The following is a 23,227-nucleotide window of genomic DNA, read 5'->3' as shown; positions in this document are numbered from 1 at the left end:
ACACACGCACGTCTAGGCATTTTCCATTGACAGTAACACTTTATGTACAGTAACAGTTGAAGTCAAAAGTTTGCATGCACCTTGCAGAATCTGCAAAATGTTAATTATAAGAGGGATCATACAAAATGCATGTTATTTTTTATTTAGTACCACAGCTGTTAAACTGTTAAACTGCCCGCTGTTCTTCAGAAAAATCCTTCAGGTCACACAAATTCTGTGTTTTTTCAGCATTTTTGTGTATTTGAACCCTTTCTAATCATGACTGTATGATTATAAGATCCATCTTTTCACACTGAGGACAACTGAGGGACTCATATGAAACTATTACAGAAGGTTCAAACACTCACTGATGCTCCAGAAGGAAAAACAACGCATTAAGAGCCAGGGGTGTAAACTTTTGAACAGAATTAAGTTGTGTACATTTTTCTTATTTTGCCTAAATATCCTTTTTTTTTTTCATTTAGTACTGTCCTTCAGAAGCTACAGAAGATACTTACATGTTTCCCAGAAGACAAAATAAGTAAAAATTTACCCTGATCTTCAAATTTAAAAAGTTTTCACCCAAGGTCTCAATGCATCACGGTTTCTAACAACACAGTATTAAGAATCAAGTGTATGTAAACTTTTAAACGGGGTCATTTTTTTTTTTATAAATTCAACTACTATTTTGTCTAGGTGGCCTACATGTAAATGTGAAATACCATATTCAGGTCAGTACTAAATAAAAACACCATGCATTTTGTATGATCCCTCTTATTTTGGTAAAATAATTAACACTTTGTTAATAACAAGTGTATGAAAACTTTTGACTTCAGCTGTTTACACATGTTGTATGTACTTACCAGGAGCATTTTCTTTGAGGAGGCAAGGGAGGCAGTGCCTCCTTTAAAAAAATTGGATGAGGAAAAAAAAATAGTATGACAAAATATGACATTAAAAAGTGTAAATTACTAGTTTTTCTAAAGAAACACTGTCCAACAGTGACACCAGCAGTTAAAGTTACAACGGGAGTCCACATCTCTCTCGCCTCCCCTAAGCCCATTAAGTTTTAACAGACTTCCTAAAATGTGCAATGAGTTTAGTGGGGAGTATTTGAGAATGAATGAGTGAAAATCACATGAGAGAAAGCAATGCCTCCATCGTGATATGACTGGATAACACTGGTTATAATCGGCTGTGATTGGTATGTGAATAATCCCGCCTACTGTGTTCGTGCACGTTCCGCGTTCGTTAATTAGTCTGAATGAACAATATAATGCTGCTAATGGGAAGACTAATTTAAAAAAAAATAAACAACTCACACACTTGGATATAACCACTTAGTTGCGTCAAAATAACACTTTAAATGGTTTAGTAAGTAATCAGCAGTAATCACTGAAATTTAAGGTGAATCTATATGAGTGTGACCAATATAATATAAGCTTTGATGAGTGATGATCTGTAAAATTCAAAAATAGTTAAAAGCTTACTATTAAAAAGAATAGCTGAACACAAGTTCACAAATAAAATATGTATTCGTTAAATTCTTACTGCCTTGAGTTATTATTTTGGATTAATGTAAACTGCTTAAAAACACTAACTTGATTAGGTTCATTGGGTTTAATAAATAGAATATTGATTACTTTGTTAATGCAAAAACAATGTAAGTAATGTTTATTTAACCAAGAAAATGTGACTGTGATCTTCAAACTTATTTAAATGATTATTTACTTCCATAATACAAATTTACTGATAATTTACTTACCCCCATGTCAACCAAGTTGTTTATGTCTTTCTTTCTTCAGTCGAAAAGAAATTAAGGTTAATGAGGAATACATGGAGGGATTTTTCTCAATATAGTGGACTTCAATGAGAGCAAACAGGTTAAAGGTCCAAACTGCAGTTTCAACGCAGCTTTAAAGGGCCCTACATGATCCCATTCTCCTCCAACTTCAAAATTGTCCAACATTGTTGTTTTACCTTTTTTTGTAAAGGGCATTTAACTTTCTTTGCATGTTCACTTTGTTAACACTGGGTAGGACACACGTGACTGATAACATAATACGTGAGTTCAAGCTAGTGCAAGACGAGCATTTGTGGTGAAAATGTACATTTTAATGTTTTTTTAGAAAATGACTAATCTTTTCTCTACATAAGACCCTTATTCCTCAGCTGGGATCATGTAGAGCCCTTTGAAGCTACACTGAAACTTCAATTTGGAAGTTTAACCCACTGGCCACCACTGAAGTCCATTATATGGAGAAAAATCCTGGAATGTTTTCCTCACAAACCTTAATTTCTTTGTGACGGAAGAAAGAAAGACAAGATTTTGGATGACATAGGGCTGAGTAAATTATCAGGAAATTTTTATTCTGGAAGTGAACTAATCCTTTATATACTGTAGGATATAATATAGTGCATGGAAAAACATACAGTACACATCCTGAATAGGTCGTAATTATAAATAATTTTACTTCCAGACATAAGCACAGACATAAACTCTATGAATGACTAGCATGGGTCTGTATAACAGAGTCTGAAACAGGTTGTCAAGGTAACAGAGGTGGCGAAGCCTCCAGTTTTTAGGTCTCTGGTTCTTTCATCTCCCTTTTCTTCAGTCTCTATCAGCAGCCAAATTCAACTCTAAATTCACTGTTTTATAATATTCAGTTATTGTAAATAAATTGCATGAACACCGATTCAAACCACAGAAACATTCCTAGAAACCCAGCCATGAATCACTAACTAACCTTTCTTACGCTTACAGTACAATAGTCTCGTGGCGAATGAACTGCTATGGGATATGCAGACGGTGGCTAATCCCAATAGACTGAGGCTAAATGGCAGGCTGTTCACATGCTCTGTGCAGAGTATTCCCTTGACGGTAACATTCTACAAAGTGACCTTAAGAGTAGAGTGGGCTACAAAGGGAATACGCCAGCATTTGAAGCAGGCACTTAAATGTCAAGATGGAGAAGAGTCATTCATTTGCCTGTACAGGGAAAAATTAATTAGGTGTGCAGAGTATTAAAAATGTATTCCAGAGATGCCAAATTAGATAATTAGCTACTGAGAAATCACTCAGAAACACAATGCCATTTAATACTCAAAGTAATGTTTGAAAGTAGTTAACAATTACTGTAAGGGTATGTTTGATTTATTGTATAGTTATGGACAACATATGGCAAATGCTTTGACAAATAACACACCCTAGTGCTTAATGCTCCAGCAGAACCCCATTAATACATAAACTGTGTGAATAATAGTCTCTTATCGCACTGACATTTATCTTTAATCATTTAACAGGCTCTTTCATTCAAAGCGACTTAAAAATAAGGAGCGATTCATCCTTAGCGAGTGATAACATGAGAAGTGCTGCCATAAGGTCCAAGATTGTTCAGAGATCTAAACACTAGAACAGAGATGAAAGGAAGAAATGGTGAAAGAAAAGCGTTATTGCATTTGCAGGTTTGAGTCGAGTGCTCACAGAAGAGATGTCTTTAGATGTTTTTTTGAAAGTTGCCAGAGGCTGTTTGGGTATCTTGGGTATATAATGTATGCATAAAGCAAATCTGGGTTATGTTTAAGACTTTGCCAGTTTTGCTTCAGTAGAAAGGGATGAATGACATTATGACAGAACTGTTTGTCTCTTGAAAAGATCTGTTTAACAGCCATAAAACCTTTCAGACAAGTTACACTCTTTAAGTTGGCACAAAACAGATATTTTTCTTATTGTGAACGATTCATCCATGCTTATTTTTTTTAATCAAAATTGTATTACTCGATATTCCGACTTCTCTAATTATTTCTTCCTCATAAACATTAAATAACAACCCATGGATTGAAGTTCCTGCCCTACTTTTTTCTTTTTGATAATGCAGTGCCTTGTTTTAGGCTCTGCCTCATTTCACATTTGCCATCTTTTCTTAGATTTAGGCTCCACTAATTCTTACAATGTTAATGGTCACAGAGTTAATTCCCAACTGTCCTAAGTAGACCAGTCCACATTAGCGTAGGGGGTAGGTCACCCAAAAATAAAAATTCGGTCATTAGTTACTTGTCATGAAGTTGTTCCAAACCTGCATGTTATTTTTGCTGCGAGACACAAAAGGAGGTTCATGTAGAATCTTGACACATCATTAGTCAATGCAAACTGTGCGCTATATTTAACATTTTCTGAAACCAAGAGAAAGAACAGTTTTATTAATTGGGTCTTTTCAATTAACCAGTTGACAGAGTTAAGAAATCAGACTAAGTCTGTTAATTGATTTAAGCTAAAAGTTAATGAGACAAGAAATAATCTACCTAAACTCATGACGAATATGTACCTGTGGGAAATTGTTTGCAAGATGCAAAATACGTACTAGTAAGTACACATCACTGCAGTTTTCAACAGAATTAAACACTATGCGCGGTAAAACAGTGAGAACTTGTAATCATTTTTATAAATAGTTATGATTACAGCTCCATATGTTTTGCTTTCTGGTTGTAACAAGCTTGCTCGGTAGCTCAGCTGGCACGATGAAAGAGCTGAAAGATAAGAGATCGAAAAAAAAGCTAAAACAGCATGCTTGCGATTTTGCTTTACATCACATTCGCTTTTGTTACTATACCATACTATTGGGTAAGTTTAGGAGTAGTGTAGATGGTATGTTATTTTCAGCGTTGGGCATGTTACTTTAAAAAAGTAATTAGTTATAGTTACTTCTCACAAATAGTAACTGAGTTACATCATTATAAAAGTAACAAATTACCAGGGAAAGTAACTATAATGTAACTTAAAAAATTGTTTTTAAATATGTCAAATAATTTAGATGCCCCAAATATTAAATATGGTAAATGAATAAAACATTGTACACTAATCTACACTATTATAACATTGCTGTGGGACAATCTGAGAGACACCTTCCAGGGGCTAAATATCACATTATTGGGGTCGCTTTAACCCTGCGGACATGAAAAACATCCTACGGCACACTGTTAACCCCTCCGGTGTGGTCTGTCTTGTTTTTTTTTCTTGAGGACCGCAAAAAGATCTAAAAAAAATACTCTGTCATTTTGAAACTGTGAAGGGTCTACTTTTATTTTTGAATAGTCATAATAACAAGAAAACAATGTGCTTTTGTAAAATAAATAAAATAAAAAGGGTGTGCTCTCTGCCGTCATCTCCATTTACAGACACGTAAATAAAAACATGAATCTCCACAAATCCGTGCCTCACAGACATGAGAATTAAGTGTAAAGAAAGATTGAAATATCGACTTTTAAATTAAAGGAGAACTCCGGTGTGATTTTGACCTAAAGTGTATTGAATCATGATACCGAGTGTGAACGTACCTTGCATATCTCATCTCGGTTTGTGTCCAGCTGTCCGAAATCTGGGGTCAGTTAGCCGATGCTCACAATAGGCTGTCAATGAGAGTCAACAGGGCATCGGAATAGCCATGTAAATAAATCACTGTTTTACGCCATTTACGAGGCACAAAGTAGCTCCACACTTCATTAGTAGACTTCCAAGGGCCTTGACATTTAAAACGAGACATTGAGAACTCAGAAAAAGCACCGGTAGTTTATTTACAAGAAGATTTATACAGACAGTACCTGGAAAAGAAAATCCGGTCGCCGCCATCCTGAACTTAGTCACAATAAGTCGAGTGTCGAGCACCAAGGAATTTATCAGGTTATCAACGTATCAGGTTGTAGTTTCCTTCATGCTCGACACTCGACTTATCGTGACTACATTTAAGATGGCGGCGACCGGTCTGTTCCTGGTGGAAAATGTCTGTATAAATCTACTTGTAAATAAACTACCGGTGCTTTTTCTGAGTTCTCAATGTCTCGTTTTAAATGTCGGGGCCATTGGAAGTCTACCAATGAAGTGTGGAGCTACTTTGTGCCTCGTAAATGGCGTAAAACAGTGATTTATTTACATGGCTATTCCGATGCCCTGTTGACTCTCATTGACAGCCTGTTGTGAGCATCGGCTAACTGACCCCAGATTTCGGACAGCAGGACACAAACCGAGATGAGATATGCAAGGTACGTTCACACTCGGTATCATGATTCAATACACTTTAGGTCAAAATCACACCGGAGTTCTCCTTTAAGTCACATCGAAAACAAATATTCTCTGATAAAGTAATCCATATGACACCAATGCAAGCTCATTTAACTAGCCCACAAGCGGTTTCGCTTTTCAAATTTTAAACATCCACGTGAAACGCACAGACACGTAGGTAAATGCCCACATCACCTCCATAACAAGCGCGAACATGCATCAAGTTCATCTCGTGTACTTTTTATTTGTGGAAGAAGATGGGCTAAGAGGAATCAAGACAAAATTTACCTCAGAAGAAAAATGCAATGTGAAAATTATAGTAACTGCGTTTTTATTGTCAGTAACGGTAACGGCGTAGTAACGGGGGAAAATAGTAATTCGTTTGATTATTTGTTACTGAAAAAAGTAATGCCATTAGTAACGCCGTTTATAATGCTGTTATTTACATCACTGGATATTTTAAAACGCTACGGAGTTATAATGCCACTTAATGCACATTTTAAGTCAGAACTACGGTGACGCTTACAAAACCAACATCACATAAAACATAACATATGTACTTTCATCTGTTCCAGGAAAAAAAAAGCAAACACTCTTTTAGCACCACTCAGTGGACACTTCACATCGAATATGTCATGAAACGTAAATGGTGCTACGAATTGTGCTGCTGACACAGGAGCTGGCATTCTGGTGTCGAGCCCAGATGTGCTGTGCCTTGTTTGCAAGCAGAGGAACGCACATGCATGTGTTGTGCAACTCTCATGAACGCACGTTGACTGTTGAAGACTAATACGGAAGAGGTTATATTGTTATATTGTAAGTTGTTATTTACATTTTCTTTGCGCACAAAAAGTATTCAATAAAATTATGGTTGAACCACTTTACTTTTGGCTGAACCACCTTACTACCTTTCTGGGCCTTGAACGTGTCAGTTGCGTTGCTGTCTATGCAGGGTCAGAAAGCTTTCAGATTTCAACAAAAATATCTTAATTTGTGTTCCGAAGATGAACGAAGGTCTTACGGGTTTGGAATGAAATAAGGGTGAGTAATTAATAACACAATTTTCATTTTTGGGTAAACTAACTCTTTAAACAGTATAGGGTGTAATATCTGGCACAAAACTGGTCAAATGTTAATTGTCTAGAACATTAAAAAAAAAACTATTAAGCACTCTAGGCGCTCTTGTGACTTCAAACAATTAGTATGGTCAATATTGCTCCTTTTTCCAAATGAGCTGATAAGCAATAAAATGAATGCATTTATTGTCTGTCAATGAATCAGCAGACACTTTTAATGCCATTGCCATGACAATATAATTAGGTCATCAACTGTGGTCTTTCTAAACCCCATGGAGACACTCATTGAAGAAACTGAAAGATTGTGTGCGTAATGAAGCTGATATGCTGGAACACATAAAACCTTCAAAGTTTAGCCTTTGAGGAGTGATAAAATGATAAAAGAGATGAAATTTTCTCCAAAAAGTGTCATTGGGAGCCATGGGAACCAAACAAGCGAGAGACGAAGTACAAAAAGACAAGCACTGAGATAAATAAGGAGAAGGATGGAAGAACACAGTGACATATTGACTGACAGAAGAGGGAAGGAGAAAATTGGGAAGGCGAGACAGAGAAACACATCTTAAATGAGATCCAACGCCTTAAGTCTTTTTTAGTGTTCTAGCAAATAGTAAAACTGGATTCTACTATGCGTGTAGAAGTTTAAGCCAGGTGCTCTATAAATATCGTTAATGATGCAAATTTCGGTAAAAAAATACCTCTAAAGCACAAAATTCCACAAATCACCATTAAAATATGTGACCCTTTATCACAAAACCAGTCATAAGGAATTTATGAATAAATAAGCTTTCCATTGATGTATGGTTTGTCAGAATAGGACATTATTTGTCCGACATACAACTATTTGAATATCTAGAATCTGATGGTGGAAAAAAGTCTAAATATTGAGAAAATTGCCTTTAAAGTTGTCCAAATGAACTACTTAGCAATGCATATTACTAATTGAAAATAAAGTTTTGATGTATTTATAATAGGAAATTTCCAAAATATCTTCATGGAACATGATCTTTACTTAATATCCTAATGATTTTTAGGATTAAAGTAAAATCGAACATTTTGATCCATACAATGTATTTTTGGCTATTGCAACAAATATACCAGTGCTACTTAAAGACTGGTTTTGTGGTGATGATAAAAACATCTTTCATAGCAGACATAGCATCAGACATCCTTTGGCTAGAAGAATGACGACACAAAATGAACTTTGATATTTTCAGTCTGCACCAGGAATTTATAGAGCACCATAAAAGACAATTTCACAGAGCATGACAGCAGTTACAATAATATGTATCTAGTGTTGAAATACAATCTTGATAAGACACAAAAAGATTGGATTTGAGCTCACCAACATATTATCTTAATGTCACCTCTCAACAATCTGAAATGTGCCATCAAATCCTGAAGAGAAAGATAAGCCCATCCATGGAGAAAATTTAGGCGTGTGAGGCTTCTTCTCACCGTCCTCTCGTTCCCTGGTTGAAATCAATTATTGCATGTTATTAGCCTGCAAACTCCTAAGTTAAGTGCTTTCATTTAGTGTATCGTAAACAGGTCAAAGTCCTGCAGGTACTTTAGTCCTCATAACCTAATGATCCATTTCTTCTTGCCCACCAGCTGCGCTCGGTATCGCGCGTAAAGTTTATTTGAAAACGCATTATGAAATTAGCCAAACCTATTTATCTTATATTTCACTACGTTTTCACCTGAAGCCAAAACGTGTTACAGTGAATCGCATCTTAACGAACAGAATAATATCAACCGTATAGAGGAAGATTGAATCGCACTGCGAGGTTGGTTTGTTTTTCAATAATAACATGACATTTTGGAGCGCGGAAAAACAGAAATACTGACGCTCGAGTGCAGAGATTCGGCGTGTTTTCAAAAAAGCGCGTTCCAGAGTCTTACCTGCGGCGGTCAGACCTAAAGGTACGCGCGAGTCTCCATCATCAGTCTGAATGAGTGAACGTGTATGTGCAGCACTGACACTTCCCCGCACACTGAACTGACAGCTGGCTCAACTGCGCCTCTGCACAAGCGTTACTCACGAGCAGTGTTGGGTGTAACGCGTTACTTTGTAACGCGTTACTGTAATAATATTACTTTTTCCAGTAACTAGTAGTGTAAGGCATTACTCGTCTGAAAATTGTAATATTATTACAGTTTTCCCGAGGTAGTTACTTGCGTTACATTTGCCAGTAGCACCTTCATCACACACAATGCACACGACAACACAGAGAACAGAAGGGGAGGGGGCGTGAATGGAACAGTGATTGGTCTGGGTTTGGCACGAGGTATCATTAAATTACCATCACCGATTGGTCGACACCCGGCAGCCAGCAGCAGAGCGGCACTTGCAAATAGAGACCTGCAAACCCGCGGGACCCAACGCAACAGAGTGCGGCGCGGGACAAAACTTGATGGACAAGTGCGTGTGCTGGCGCGGGCGGGTAGAGACTCGTGTGTGTGTGTGTGTGTGTGTGTGTGTGTGTGTGTGTGTGTGTGTGTGTGTGTGTGTGTGTGTGTGTGTGTGTGTGTGTGTGCGTGCGCGGGATGCGGGAAAATAAAATGATTCGCGGGACTCCCGCAATATAGAAATATCTAAACATAAAATATCAACAAAAAAAACAAAAAAAAGTTATTCATCTATTGCACAAAAACAGCAAGAACAACATATATGATTAGTAAGAGCAAGAATAGGCAGTTTCGATTTAAAACTTGTTTGCAGCATGAGCCATGTAGCCATCTGCTGATTTTTGGAACGCATCGCCAATCAATGGTGTTTAAGATAGAATTCACTCACTGCTCAAAAGTTTTGAACAGTGCTGAATATTGCGTGCTTACGAATCACAACACACGTAGACCTTTATGAAAGATTAATTGTGCATAATATCCATTGTGTTATAAGAGCTTTATGAGATCGCGTATGCACTGGATGCACGTCATGCTTTTTTGTTAAGAATGACAGTTTTTTGTGTAAGAAAAAAAAAAATGTAACTAGTAATATAACTAGTAATATAACTAGTTACTTTCTCCAGGGAGTAATAAAGTAAAGTAAGGCATTACTATTTTTGAGAGTAATATGTAATATGTAATATATTACTTTTTTGAGTAACTAACCCCAACACTGCTCACGAGTCACGCTGGGGTCCATGGTTGTCAGAAAGCACCAAACGCCACCAATTCACAGCATGACGTGGTGATGCATTCATAGCATGACACTTATTCAAGAACTGTTAAAAACTCGTCTCTAGTTCTTGTAAATCAAAAACTATTCACAAGGCTTCAGTAAAAGGTTGCCATTTGATAAACGTGACACATAAAACATATGTGACCCTGGACCATAAAACCAGTCATAAGGGTCATTTTTTTAAATTGATGTATAGTTTATCATGATTGGACAATATTTGGCAGAGATACAACTATTTGAAAATCTGGAAAAATTATATATATATATATATTATTATATTTAGTTGTCCAAATGAAGTTCTTAGCAAAGCATATTACTAATCAAAAAGTAAGTTCTGATATATTTACAGTAGGAAATTTACAAAGTATCTTCATGAAACATGATCTTTACTTAATATTACTATAAAATTGAGAATTTTGATCCATACAATACAATGTATTTTGGTGCTACTTAAGACTGGTTTTGTGGTCCAGGTTCACATTTCTTTTAATTGGCATACGGTTCCACAAAGAACTTTTTAACATCACTGCAACTATTGCAGAAAAGGTTCTTTATTTGAGGAAATATTGTTAGTTCTTCACAGTAAGAAACAAATGGTTCTTTTAATAATTCTGTCCACTGAATGGTGCATTTTGCTTTTCATCTTCTTCTTTGTAAAATTAGTTAAACATTCTGAGCAGTGTTTCAGTGGATTCGTAATGGTTGACAGAGATTAAGGAGACGTTTTTATTGTTATCTAAACGTTCTGTAAAAAAAATAACTTTTAACATGCAATCATCCAAAACATTTCAGAAAAAAACGTTCCATGAACTACCAGTCAAAAGTTTTTTAAGTGAAAGTTTTTTTAATGCTTTTAAAGAAGTCTTTTCTGCCTACCAAGGCTGCATTTATTTGCTTCAAAGTACAGCAAAAACAGTAACATTTATTTTTTTACTATTTAAAATATATTTTATAATGTATTTTATTCCTGTGATTTCAAAGCTGATTTTCTTAGCATCATGTCACCAGTGACATGATCCTTCAGAAATCATTTTAATATTCTAATTTGCTGCTCAAAAACCATATATTTCTTTTATTATTGTGTTGAAAACAGCTGAGTGACTGATTTTTCCAGGTTTCTTTGATGAATAGAAAGTTTAGAAGAACAACATTTATCTGAAACAGAAGTCTTTTGTAACATTATAAATGTCTTTATTATCACTTTTAATCAATTTAAAGCATCCTTGCTCATTTCTTTCCCAAATAAATAAATTAATTAAAAATTATACTGCCTCCAAACTTTTGAATAGTACAGTGTATAATGTTACAAAAGCTTTTTATTTCAGACAAATGCTGATCTTTGGATCTTTCATCAAATAATTCTAAAAAGGTTTACTCAACTGCTTTAAATATTGATGATTATAATAATAATAAAAAAAAAAGATCAGCAAATCAGCATGTTAGAATGATTTCTAAATGATCATGTGTCACTGGAGTAATGATGTTGAAAATGTAGCTTTGATCACAGGAATAAACTACATTTTAAAATATATTCAAATAGAAAGCAGTTATTTTAAATAGTTACTGCTTTTGCTGTGTTTTGAGAGCAGAAGAGACTCATTTAGAAAACAATACTGTTCAAAAACTTTTGACTGGTAGTGTTCGTATAAATAATGTTTGTATGCGTGTCTGTGCTAATGTTTTCAGAATATTATTAAAGGCCCCAGATAACTTTGAGCAAACGTTCTACTGATGTTATTGGAAGAATATTTGTTTATAACTTTAAGAAAATCTTGCCAGAACATTAGCCAAAGTTCTGAGGTAGGCTATAGAAAAAAAATATAGGGGAGGCAAGTTGTCACAAGGAAACGTAAACTACAGTTCAAAACCCTCTTAAATTAAAATATTTTCTATGAATTCTCTCTTCCAAGCTGAAATGTAATATTCTTGTAATAGCTGCTAGGTAAACAAGTGAACACAATAAATCACACTGACATACACTCACGCAAGAGTCAACTATAGGCTAATGATGACAGATTTTAACCGAAAGATTGAGTTAAGTTCTCAGAACAAAGACATTTGTCATACATGTCAGGTGGTCAAGGCAAATTCAAGTTGTCATATGCATTTTAATATACAATTCATCCAGTTACCTTTACACTAGATATTGTAGCTGTTTTGTGTTTTTACTGTTTACATTTTGCTGAAAAGTTTCTGGGCGATGAAAGTATAAATAACAACATCTTTTTGTAGCCAAGACTTTTAAGGTCTCAGAATCTGGCATTTAAAAATAAACCTACCAGACAAAAGCTGTGGAATTCGTTCCAATACACCCAGTAAACCGTTCCAATAGAGCTGTAGGTGTGATGTTGTGAAATCTCTTGCTGAATGTAGCAGCGCCACCTGGTGGAATAAAGTAGCGAGAAAACAGTTCAGGTGCATGTTAATGAATAGAAATCAATTTGAAATCCATATGAAAATAACCTAAAAGATTTACTCTATTTAAGAGTTTTTTTAGCTATTCCAAAAAAAAAAAAAAAAAAAAAAAAAATCGGTGATTGTAAATCTTTCTTTTTTACTTTCGACATGAAAAATAGACAGTTAAACTACATTGTCCAATAACTGGAAGCCCACAGGTCAATGAAGAGACTCTTCTGACACTTAATGACAACTAGACAGATGCTCTATAGATTTTTCTGCCAATTACATTAGAAGTAGCTCGGGAGCTCAAGCTCTTTTAAATGTCAGTGAACTTTCTCTTTGACCTGTTTGTGCGAGCTGTCACTTTTTATCTGGCTGGTACTTATTCCTCAAGCTTCTTTAAAAGGCCCAAGTCAGTGGGAGGGTCGAAATGGCAAATTTTGAGCTCTTATTCATCCGTGTATGTGTAATGAACAATGTGCAATGGCACGAAGCTGAAATCTTCAAAGTCTGGTTTTCAGGACACAATGGATACAGAATAAGAATCAGAAACACAAAAGAATTAGGTAGCCTACATTTATGCCCCGAGGATTGATTTGATTAAAACAGGTTTCAATTTTGTTTAGTTTGTTTTCATAAGTCATACATTCATTTAAATAAATATTGCAGACCAATTATTTTTCCAAAATTTTGGCTCACACTTGTGCCATCATTTCCACCACACTTAACAATTTTGCCCCTAAAGAGTAATAATATTGGTAAAGCTTTATCTATCTATCTATCTATCTATCTATCTATCTATCTATCTATCTATCTATCTATCTATCTATCGCAATGAATTACATGTCAAGTGCACTAGGTGGCGATACATTCCATCTTCAATAGACTGGGACGTCTTTTGACGCGCACGAAGAAGAGTTGTTGTTGATAGTGGAAAATGGCGTCTTCCATGGGCGGTATGTTCCCTGGTCAGCAGCCTCCTGGATCTCATCCACCTACAGGTCCTGGCGGTCCAGGTCAGCCAGGGCTTCTCACAGGTCCTCCTGGTAATAGAGGGGCAAACAGCACTTTAGTAGATGAGCTGGAAGCTTCTTTCGAGGTGAGGAGATCGAGAAAACTGCTGCTGCTTACATGCCAGTGATAGATTTTCTGTACAATTCTACAAAGAGCTACGATTTCTGGATTGTTCATTAACTGTTTCTACACGCACTGAACCATTTTTATATTAAAAATGAATATATTCGTCTTTTATGTAGAAAAAAATAGTTTGCTTGGTTGTAGATTCATACGGTGTCAGTTGTCCATTATTTTGTCAGTTATTAGTTCATATTTTAGTCTATATAATTAATGGGGTTATTATTCTATATTTTGTCTTTTAATCCGCCTTTTAATGTTTTTTTATTACCACAGGCGTGTTTTGCATCTCTTGTCAGTCAAGACTATGTGAACGGAACAGACCAGGAAGAAATTCGGACTGGTATTTTTTCCCCCCATCTTTCCGTTCTTCATTATAAACATTGCTGTATCCTCATGCATTGATATCTGATAATCGCAAAGGAACATTGATAATACTTAATAATGACCATTCTTGTATACCATATTCTACAAGCTGTTTCAAAAAATACCATGTTACAATAGTGTAATATGAGTACCGTGATATTACAAAATGATGGCTTCATTTGTTGACTTACTAGAGTCAATAGTTTTTACAGTTTTTAAAACACCCCATAAATGATAAAATACTGTCCACAGCCAGAAAAATTATCACCATGTTTTAGGAAGAGAATGTTATTTAAATGAGACAAATGATATATGTGACCATGGACCACAAACCAGTCATAAGGGTTAATTTTTTGAAATTGAGATTTATACATATACTGAAAGCCAAATAAATAAGATTTGCATTGATGTATGGTTTGTTAGGAGAGGGCAATATTTGGCCGAGATACGAATATTGGAAAATCTGGAATCTGAGGGTGCAAAAAAATAAAAATAAAAATAAAATAAATTGAGAAAATCACCTCTAAAGTGCTTAGCAATACATATTACTAATCAAAAATTAAGTTTTGATATATTTACGTTTGGAAATTTACAAAATATCTTCATGGAACATGATCTTTACTTAATATCCTAATAATTTTTGGCATAAAAGAAAAATTAATAATTTTGACTCATACAATGTATTGTTGGCTATTGCTACAAATATACCTCTGCTACTTAAGACTGATTTTGTGGTCCAGGGTCACATATAAACAAATTCTTCTGTAAAAACCTATAAAGGTTGGTATATGCAAATACTACTAAGGTGGAGAATTCTGGCTAAGTACATGAGGCACAATTCATTTTGAGAACGTTTTCTTCAAAGATGTACAGTGTAATTGAAATCTACAGACACATAGATAAGTGTGTCTGTAGATTTTTTCCCACTAGTCTGAAAAGACATGTTATGAAAGTAAAATAGCTCTACATCTCAAAATTAACCAGTGCATGTAAAACAGTGGCTTTACCTGTAATATCTTGTCTCGGTTATTTTGCATGTATTTCAGGGGTTGATCAGTGTATACAGAAATTTCTGGATGTAGCCAGACAGACTGAATGTTTCTTCCTTCAGAAAAGACTGCAGCTGTCTGTACAGAAACCAGAACAGGTGGAAAAAGAGGTAAACCACATTTTTGCTTTTTAAATTCTCTGTAGCATTGTTTAAAATCCAGATGAACATTTAAAATCTCTTACAGTTCAAGTATAACATTTGAAACATACACTAATCTGTAGTATAAACTGTGTGCTGTGCTGTGTTTTAGGATGCGTCAGAACTGAAGAATGAACTCCAGAGGAAAGAAATGCTGATTCAGAAACATCTTACCAAAATCCATCATTGGCAGCAGGTATTGGAGGACATCAACGTCCAGCATAAGAAGCCCACAGAACTGCCGCAGGGTCCACTGGCCTTCCTGGAACAGGCCTCAGCCAACATCCCTGCTCCCATGAAACCAAACTGAAGCATGTACAGAGATCCAGAACCATAATCAGACTGTTCCAGGGGCCACTCTTTCTCTCCGTGCCCAGCTTTTGATGTGTGATCCATGATGTGTTTCAAGAGGTGCTAAAGGACATTACTGCCACTTGAGGAGTTGGTAGGTCTGCCAGAAGGAGGTCACTCTGAAGAACTTGAGGGTCTTTGACATTTAGTCATAAGCATATTTAAAACTGAATTTATTAAGTAGGTAATGTGATGAGAAGTTAATCACATTTTTATTATTTCAAGTACAGGTGTTCATAGAGCTAAAATGACCAGATAAGGCTTTAGTTAAGAGAATTAAGTGAGATAAGTTGTTTCCACATTGTTCATATTTTATTAAAACACCTTTTGTAAGGTTTAAAATAAACATGTTTTGTCATAACTGAAAACTGTATCTCCATACTCTCTACTCAGTGCTTCATTTTCCCTTTTATAACATGCTATATCAATATAACCAACATTTTTCAGATATCTTCCAACTACCTACAAACACATCCCACAAATCCTTTCCATTTGTATTTGAATATTTATTTCCCTTTTGCTAAGTCCAAAAAAGAAAAATCAAGTAAAAACTGGCCTCTGACACAATTTGGCAACAATAAAACATCCCATTAGCAATCCATGGATCAATAAATAGGTTAAACTAGTAAAGCAAAAAAGAAATTACATAACATATGTAGAGATTAAATATATAAAAAAAGACTACTTTTTAAAACCATGAACATTTTTGCATGGTTACATACATGACAGTTCCGCCAGTATTGTAATGCAATTATCATTTAACAGGAAAAAAAAAATTGAATGAAAGATATAGTAAAATAAAATACTTTAGTACAGTACTGAGAATCACCGTTGAGAATAATTGGAAATACAAAAACCTTAAAAAAATAATTTGGAGGGAAAATATGCACAATTGTCATTGTGCATTTGTCATTTATCCTGTGCAGTTAGATGCATTAGTATAAAAAAATACATGTGCAAACATACAGTAAAATGAGGTCCATTACAGTGTCAACATGACTTTTAAAAAAATGTTTGTGTTATTGCAAATACAACAAATAAAGTGAACTGTGTTCCCATTTAAAAAAAAAGAAATTAACATATCTGTGCTAATATTACTGTAACATTTCAAGTATCTTATATTTTACGACCATATCCCACCCTGGTATAAACCATATTGTTTCCCTTCAATATGTCTAGGTTTTTGTAGCTGCATAACCTGTATAAAATGCATGATAAATCTCTCATTTGCAGTATTCAAAATATTTAAAACAGCAGAAGTGATTTTAAAGATAAACCTAAAATGTTAAAATTATTTCTTTGTTTTTTTGTCTAAAAAGGTTTAAACCTTTGAAAATGCAGTCAATAATGCCCCAGATAAAACAAGACAGAAAGCAACAACGAGGACAATGTAATTTCGACAACCCTGAGGGAGAGAGAAGAGAGAAGAAGAGTTCAATACAAAAAGACAAAAGCAATACACAACAGGAATAAAACTCATACACAAGTATTTACCTTCACTTCTCTGAACACGACAACACCCCAAAGAGCTGCAATCAAACCAGGAACCTGGAATGAACCACACACACGTTATTACTGTGAAAAAAAATCTGTGAAAAATACAAAATACACTTTTTTTTGACATCTGTCACTCACTGTTGTGATAATAGGGAAGCTCACTACAGCACTGAGGTAATGGTTGGCCAGGAACCAGCAGCACGTGGCTACACCCCACATGATGCCAGAAAGGAATCCTACAAGAGAAAAAAACATGTACAACATGACATCTGGTATGCAGAGGTATGCGGAAGAAAGATAATGAAACTAAAGGAAATGCAAATAACAGGAATAGTTCAGCCAAAATCCCCTGCAGTGAATGGGTGCCGTCAGAACGAGTGTCCAAACAGCTGATAAAAACATCACAATAATCCACAGGTAATTCACATGACACCATTATATCAGTTAACATCGTGTAGAGAAATGCTGCGCATTTGTAAGAGACAAACTCATCAAAACATTAACTTCAAACCACTGCTTCTAACTAAAATATAAATTCTATTTGTGAAAAATTCATCTAGTCTAAATCAGGAGAGCATTATGCACAGATCTAACATTGTTTACAAAAGAAAAGGGTCCAAAACAGTTCTAAATGTTGGTGGATTTTGATGAGAGAGAATAACAGAGGATGGATTTCATAATTGGAAAAAGCATTATTATGAACTCATGTTTTGGCCAAAAGCAAGTGTTTATATTAAACTGGTTTTAAATTAACGCGCAACACAAACGTGCAACATTTCAATTCACAAGGAAGGACTGGTGTCATGTGGATTATTGTCATGTTTTATCAGCTCATTCTGATGGCACCCATTCACTGCAGAGGATCCATTGGTGAGCAAGTGATGTAATGCTAAATTTCTTCAAATCTGTTCTGATAAAGAAACAAATCTGCTGTACATCTTGGATGGCCTGAGGGTACATTTTCAGGGGGAAAAATAATTTTTGGGTAAAATATTACTTTTAAATTAAAGTGATTTATGTTACCTGGCAGTACTGCTTTAGGGAAAACTTGAGGTTTGTTTTTTTTGATGGCACAGTACAGGATGAAATACACTGTACTAGTGAGGAAAATCCCACTATATTGTGCAAAGACGTAATCCAGATCTACGAAAAAAACAGTATATATCAACAAAAAGCATTAGAGGTTATATTTAAGAATTCAAATAATGCTTTTCATAAGGTAATCTGGATTTACCAAACTGGCTAGCCCCACTGTATTGGCTGTCTGGGTCTGATGCATGATTTTTTATATACAGAACTGGAACAAATGATGATCCGTACAGCAGTCCAGCAACAACAGCAAGAAACGATCCACTGCAACACACCATTTAAAACTCTTATTATAAACAAATTTATAAGTGCATTATTCTGTTGCAGATACTTTTATTGTCGTCTGAGGTTGATACTATATATACACTACTAGTCAAAAGCTTTTCAACAGTAAGATTTTTAATGTTTTCTGCTCACCAAGCCTGCATTTATCTGATCCAAAATACAGCAACAGTAAAATATTTTTACTAATTGAAATATTGAATATATTTTAAAATGTAATTTATTCCTGTGATTTCAAAGCTGAAATTTTAGCATCATTACTCCAGTCACATGATCCTTCAGAAACCATTCTAATATTCTGATTTGCTGCTCAAAAACCATTTATTATTACTATTATATGTTGAAAACAGTTGAGTAGAATTTTTTTCTTTGATGAATAGAAAGAACAGGATTTATCTGAAATCTTTTGTAACATCATAAATGTCTTTATCATCACCTTTGAATAATTTAAAGCATCTTTGCTAAATACACGTATTCATTTCTATAATTTCTTACTAATATTACTGATACTAACTCAGAGCTTTTGAATGGTAAAGTGTATAATGTTAAATGTTTTTATTTTAGACAAATGCTGATCTTTGGATCTTTCTATTTATCAAAAATGTACTCAACCGTTTTAAATATTGATAAACGTAATAAAAATGTTTCTTGAACAGCAATTCAGCATATTAGAATGATTTCTGAAAGATCATGTGACACTGAAGACTGATGATGCTGAAAATGTAGCTTTGGTTATAGGAATAAATTACATTTTAAAATATATTCAAATAGAAAGCAGTTATTTTAAATTATTTTGGTTCTATTTAAATAAATGCAGGCTTGGTGAGCAGAAAATAATTCTTCAAAAAAACTTTAAAAATCTTACTGTTCAAAAACGTTTGACTGGTAGTGTACAATTTGTACAATATGTATAAAAATATATATTCATAAAGGTTTATTTCTGATGATTATGGTGCATAATACATTCAATTATTCATCTATATACACTTCTTATGTACATAAAGGCTGGAATACACTACAACTTTAATGTCTGGTAGTGTATGATCCCCTGTTTTTCCTTTGTGACTGTTTACAAAGGTCGGTAAGTGTATGATGTCTAGCATTTTAAAAATCTGTTTAGAGTGTAAAAGTCGTGTAGTTTATTCCAGCCTTAAGATGTCACATAATTGTGATGTGTACTAGTGATGCGCGGATGGCGGTTATATCCGCGGGCGCTGCGGATAATCCGCGGGTCGGGTGGGTCGGGTAATAAAAAAATGCATTCTGATTATTTGCGGGTGGGTCGCGGGTGGATGAGATAAATCAATAATGATGCAAATATTAACTACATTTTCTAAAACTTGAACGTGTTTTAAATATGTTTTTCATCAGGCAGAGACGATTTCATTTGTGTGCGTGTGTGTGTTTGCCTGTTCTAAGTTTTTGGTGACAGAAACGTTGACATTCCATATAAAGTTTGAAGGGAGTTATGCCTGTGCTAATGCTATTGAGCACGGTAATGCAGCGGTGTAGTGCATTGGTCGCTTTGCGTTTACCCACGTCTCTGATGCGCATCATTCAGAAGTGTCCTGCATTAGCCAAAATCATGACAGTCCAACACATGAATAGCTAATTCAGTCGCATGTTAATAAATTGAAATATTCCCTAAAAACACCCAGTAAAGACAGTGATGTGGTCAGGACCGTGGCGCCGGCTTCTTTTGAAATATATTTGACGATTTTGCCTGATGCGTCCATGCTGCCTGTTCATTCTTACGCGAAAGCATGTCAGGCTAGGCGCGCAGTGGTAGGCTATAATTATTATTGATTACTTATTTGAATCAGTAGATTATAATGAAAACAATACCTTAAAAATGAAAAGAAGCAGATTTTTACGCTCAGACCTTTCTTAAACTGGTGAACCCCTGTAAACTTCAGTCCAAGCATGCGTTCAAATACTAAGTTCAGAGCGGCTCTAATAGAGAGAAAACCCGACCGATTTCGTCAGAGATTGCGGAGAGTCGCATCCAGATGTCAGTTAATGTTATTCTTTTCTGCATGGATTTGGCTTAAAATCATGAGTGATAAACGTATAAGTGTGCAGCGATTTGCAGATCAGCTGAATCAATCTGCTGTTAACATGAACCATCAATTTATCATATCATCATGCAAAACTAAGAATTACAATAAGTGTAATATGACGATCGGGTGCGGGTCGGGTGCGGTTATCTAAATCAGAGAAAAATATAGGTGCGGGTGGGTGGCGGGCGGATAATTTATTTGAAGCTGCGGATTCGGGTGACGATTGAGCCCATCCGCGCATCTCTAATGTGTACATACACTAGACGTTTGGTGCGTGGTCTTAATGCATCAACCCAGGAATCATCTGTTGATACCGCAGAATCGGCGTTCACAGCCTGTGGGTGAAATGAATAAATATTAGTTAACTAGATTAAGTATTCGAACATGAAGTAATTAAAAATGTACAGAGCTTGTAAAGGAACATATTGATGAAAAAAATAAGATATTAAATAATTTAAATGCTTTTGAGTTCTCTTGCAATTTTTTGTGTTTCTGCAAGAAACTTTGCACTCACAAAGAACAGTTTTATGCGCAAACGCATGTACGTTTTTTAGGGGAATACAAAAGCATTAAAATAATAATAATAATAAATAAATCATTTTTCCCCTATCACCATGTCCCTTAGGGGCTCTATAAAAATGTTACTTTATTAGCACAATTTTAAAATATGTCAACATACATACATGGTCTATTAGTAATGGTGTTTCTTCAGATGTTGCAGATCTATGAACATCAGTCTTCACAAAGAAAAAAACTAAGGCACTGTAAACATACAAAAATCAACAAAATGGGATTTAAAGGTAACATCACATTCTGAAATTTCTAACCTACAAAACAGAATATGAATGCATGCACATTTACCTAAGTAAACAAAGGCCTGCTCCAATCGAATTCAGTGTTGGTTTGGAAACAGTCTCTGCACCAATACCAAACCAGCCAAACCTAAAATCAGCAGCAAGAATCAGTGTGTCTGTGTGTGTTTACGTCATTAATAAATAGATTCAGAAATCAAATTTTGCTTACCGTGAGCTGGCCCAACCCAAAAGCAGATTGAACGAAGCCCATATAAGAAGACCAAGCCCAAGCCCAATAGTCTTTACAATAGGAACTACAGTTATATTACCTAGACGAAACACACAAACTTAAGACTTTATGTTTGATTTTCATACTGTATCATCATTAACAGCCTATTAAATAATTAGATGTTACCAGTAGCCCAGATGGCTCCTCCCAGCATAGCAAGAGGCCAAAACTTTGGACTGTGAAGAATGATGTTCGCCACTAGGGAGACTGTCCATATTGCAGCACATAGAATCCACTGGAAAAACATACCTGCACATAAAGCACAGTAGGGTAAACATTTCATCAATGAGCCATATTGAATGTTCAATGAACGTACAAAATGCTACGAAACATTCGGTACCACAAACATGTATTGTGGCATAAAGAACACAGACAGAAGCACAATGAAGTGTCAAAAACTAAGAAAGAAATTGACTAACCATCACCAGTGTCTATCTTTTTCACTGGTACGAAGTTGCTCCCGTAGAAGACTACCGATACGGCGCAGGATATGAATCCATAAGCCAAATCAGAGGAGTTGGTGCTGTTGGATTCTTGCTGAAGCTCCATGGATGCGCTTGAACCGTCTGATAGCCACTCTATTGAATCAAAGTAATATTACATTGTGTTTTACTTAGCAAAGTCAGCAATGTTTTACCTATGCATTGCAGTTCATTCATTTTTGGATTCGTTACCTGTGTCCAAGTGTTGCGCGGCACCGGTGGACAGCGCGCAGAGGAGCGCAATGATAAGCGCGGTCACGCGAGAATTCATCTTATAAACACACACGCAACAGCATTCAAGTAATTAACAAATGTTCATAAAAGCAACTTTCAGGCGGAGATCGCCTGAGCTGCTCAGTGAAAAAGTGTGACTTTACTTCCGTGTCAGCTGACAGGCAGGATCACATGATTGTTAAAAGACACACATCTTGGGCACGCGTGTGATGAACCACATGCTTTGAATATGATGAGTATCAGGGGCGGAGCCAGACTGTAAACAGTCCGGCGACATTTTTTTCCTCATTTATGGCAGTCATAGAAAACTCGATTCGGACCTGCAAATATTAGAGTTGCCGTTTGTACTTAACACTATTGTGTTTAGTTTTTGAGATAGGGCCTACTACATATCTAATATGCAATACTTCATATTATTACAATCGGTTTGCAATACTTTGTGTTATTGCAATCTGTTTTTAGTTTTTAATTGCTGTTTTACTTAATCAAATGGCAAGATTTCTGCAAAGTAATCTACTACTAGGAACTGTTACATTTTCAGTAAACTATCTTTAATCTTTAGTCATTTATTTTTGAAATGTAGTTCTGCTCCATAACTACACAACTCATATACTCCTAATTAAAAACAACTGCGCATTATACTTTATGAAATTAATTAAAGAATTATACAGTAAGTTAATCACAACATGCTAATGCTAAAACTGCAGCCTTTTCCCTATGGTTTAAAAAGTTAAAAAAAGAACATAATTTAGTCAAGCTA

The 23,227-nt window shown here is 35.3% G+C and overlaps 3 protein-coding genes across 3 annotated transcripts in view; 1 reads left to right on the top strand and 2 right to left on the bottom strand.

The window, feature by feature from the left end:
- npy1r (neuropeptide Y receptor Y1) overlaps positions 1 to 8,587 on the bottom strand; it is a 36,670-nt gene extending 28,083 nt beyond the window's left edge. The window contains exon 1 of the mRNA XM_073843247.1: positions 8,459 to 8,587. The gene's annotated coding sequence lies outside the window, so the exon portion shown is untranslated. The remainder of the gene's footprint in view (positions 1 to 8,458) is intronic.
- Positions 8,588 to 13,625: 5,038 nt separating this feature from the next.
- med28 (mediator complex subunit 28) lies at positions 13,626 to 16,108 on the top strand. The gene is made up of 4 exons (XM_073842156.1): positions 13,626 to 13,799; positions 14,111 to 14,177; positions 15,247 to 15,359; positions 15,502 to 16,108. The coding sequence occupies exons 1-4, from the start codon at positions 13,638 to 13,640 to the stop codon at positions 15,697 to 15,699; spliced, it is 540 nt and encodes a 179-aa protein (XP_073698257.1). The 5' UTR covers positions 13,626 to 13,637; the 3' UTR covers positions 15,700 to 16,108.
- tmem144a (transmembrane protein 144a) lies at positions 15,936 to 22,609 on the bottom strand. The gene is made up of 12 exons (XM_073842155.1): positions 22,426 to 22,609; positions 22,171 to 22,329; positions 21,878 to 22,000; positions 21,692 to 21,791; positions 21,530 to 21,610; positions 21,352 to 21,430; positions 20,927 to 21,003; positions 18,472 to 18,590; positions 18,261 to 18,380; positions 17,376 to 17,473; positions 17,235 to 17,288; positions 15,936 to 17,145 (listed from the first exon to the last, which is right to left on the bottom strand). Exons 1-12 carry the CDS (start codon positions 22,502 to 22,504, stop codon positions 17,062 to 17,064), a joined length of 1,173 nt encoding a protein of 390 aa, XP_073698256.1. The 5' UTR covers positions 22,505 to 22,609; the 3' UTR covers positions 15,936 to 17,061.
- Positions 22,610 to 23,227: the final 618 nt, after the last annotated feature.

Source organism: Garra rufa, chromosome 6 (genome assembly GCF_049309525.1).
Source record: "Garra rufa chromosome 6, GarRuf1.0, whole genome shotgun sequence".
Taxonomy (NCBI): Eukaryota; Metazoa; Chordata; class Actinopteri; order Cypriniformes; family Cyprinidae; genus Garra; species Garra rufa.
This window is presented reverse-complemented; position numbering and strand designations above follow the sequence as displayed.

Excerpts from the sequence above, each read along its gene's own strand:
- med28 (XM_073842156.1), top strand. The coding sequence starts at position 13,638 with ATGGCGTCTTCCATGGGCGGTATGTTCCCTGGTCAGCAGCCTCCTGGA. Across the intron at positions 14,178-15,246 it reads CCAGGAAGAAATTCGGACTG|GGGTTGATCAGTGTATACAG; the intron begins GTATTTTTTCCC and ends CATGTATTTCAG. Across the intron at positions 15,360-15,501 it reads CAGAACAGGTGGAAAAAGAG|GATGCGTCAGAACTGAAGAA; the intron begins GTAAACCACATT and ends GCTGTGTTTTAG.
- tmem144a (XM_073842155.1), bottom strand. The coding sequence starts at position 22,504 with ATGAATTCTCGCGTGACCGCGCTTATCATTGCGCTCCTCTGCGCGCTG. Across the intron at positions 22,001-22,170 it reads AAAGATAGACACTGGTGATG|GTATGTTTTTCCAGTGGATT; the intron begins GTTAGTCAATTT and ends CTTTATGTGCAG. Across the intron at positions 17,474-18,260 it reads CCCTAAAGCAGTACTGCCAG|GATTCCTTTCTGGCATCATG; the intron begins GTAACATAAATC and ends TTTCTCTTGTAG.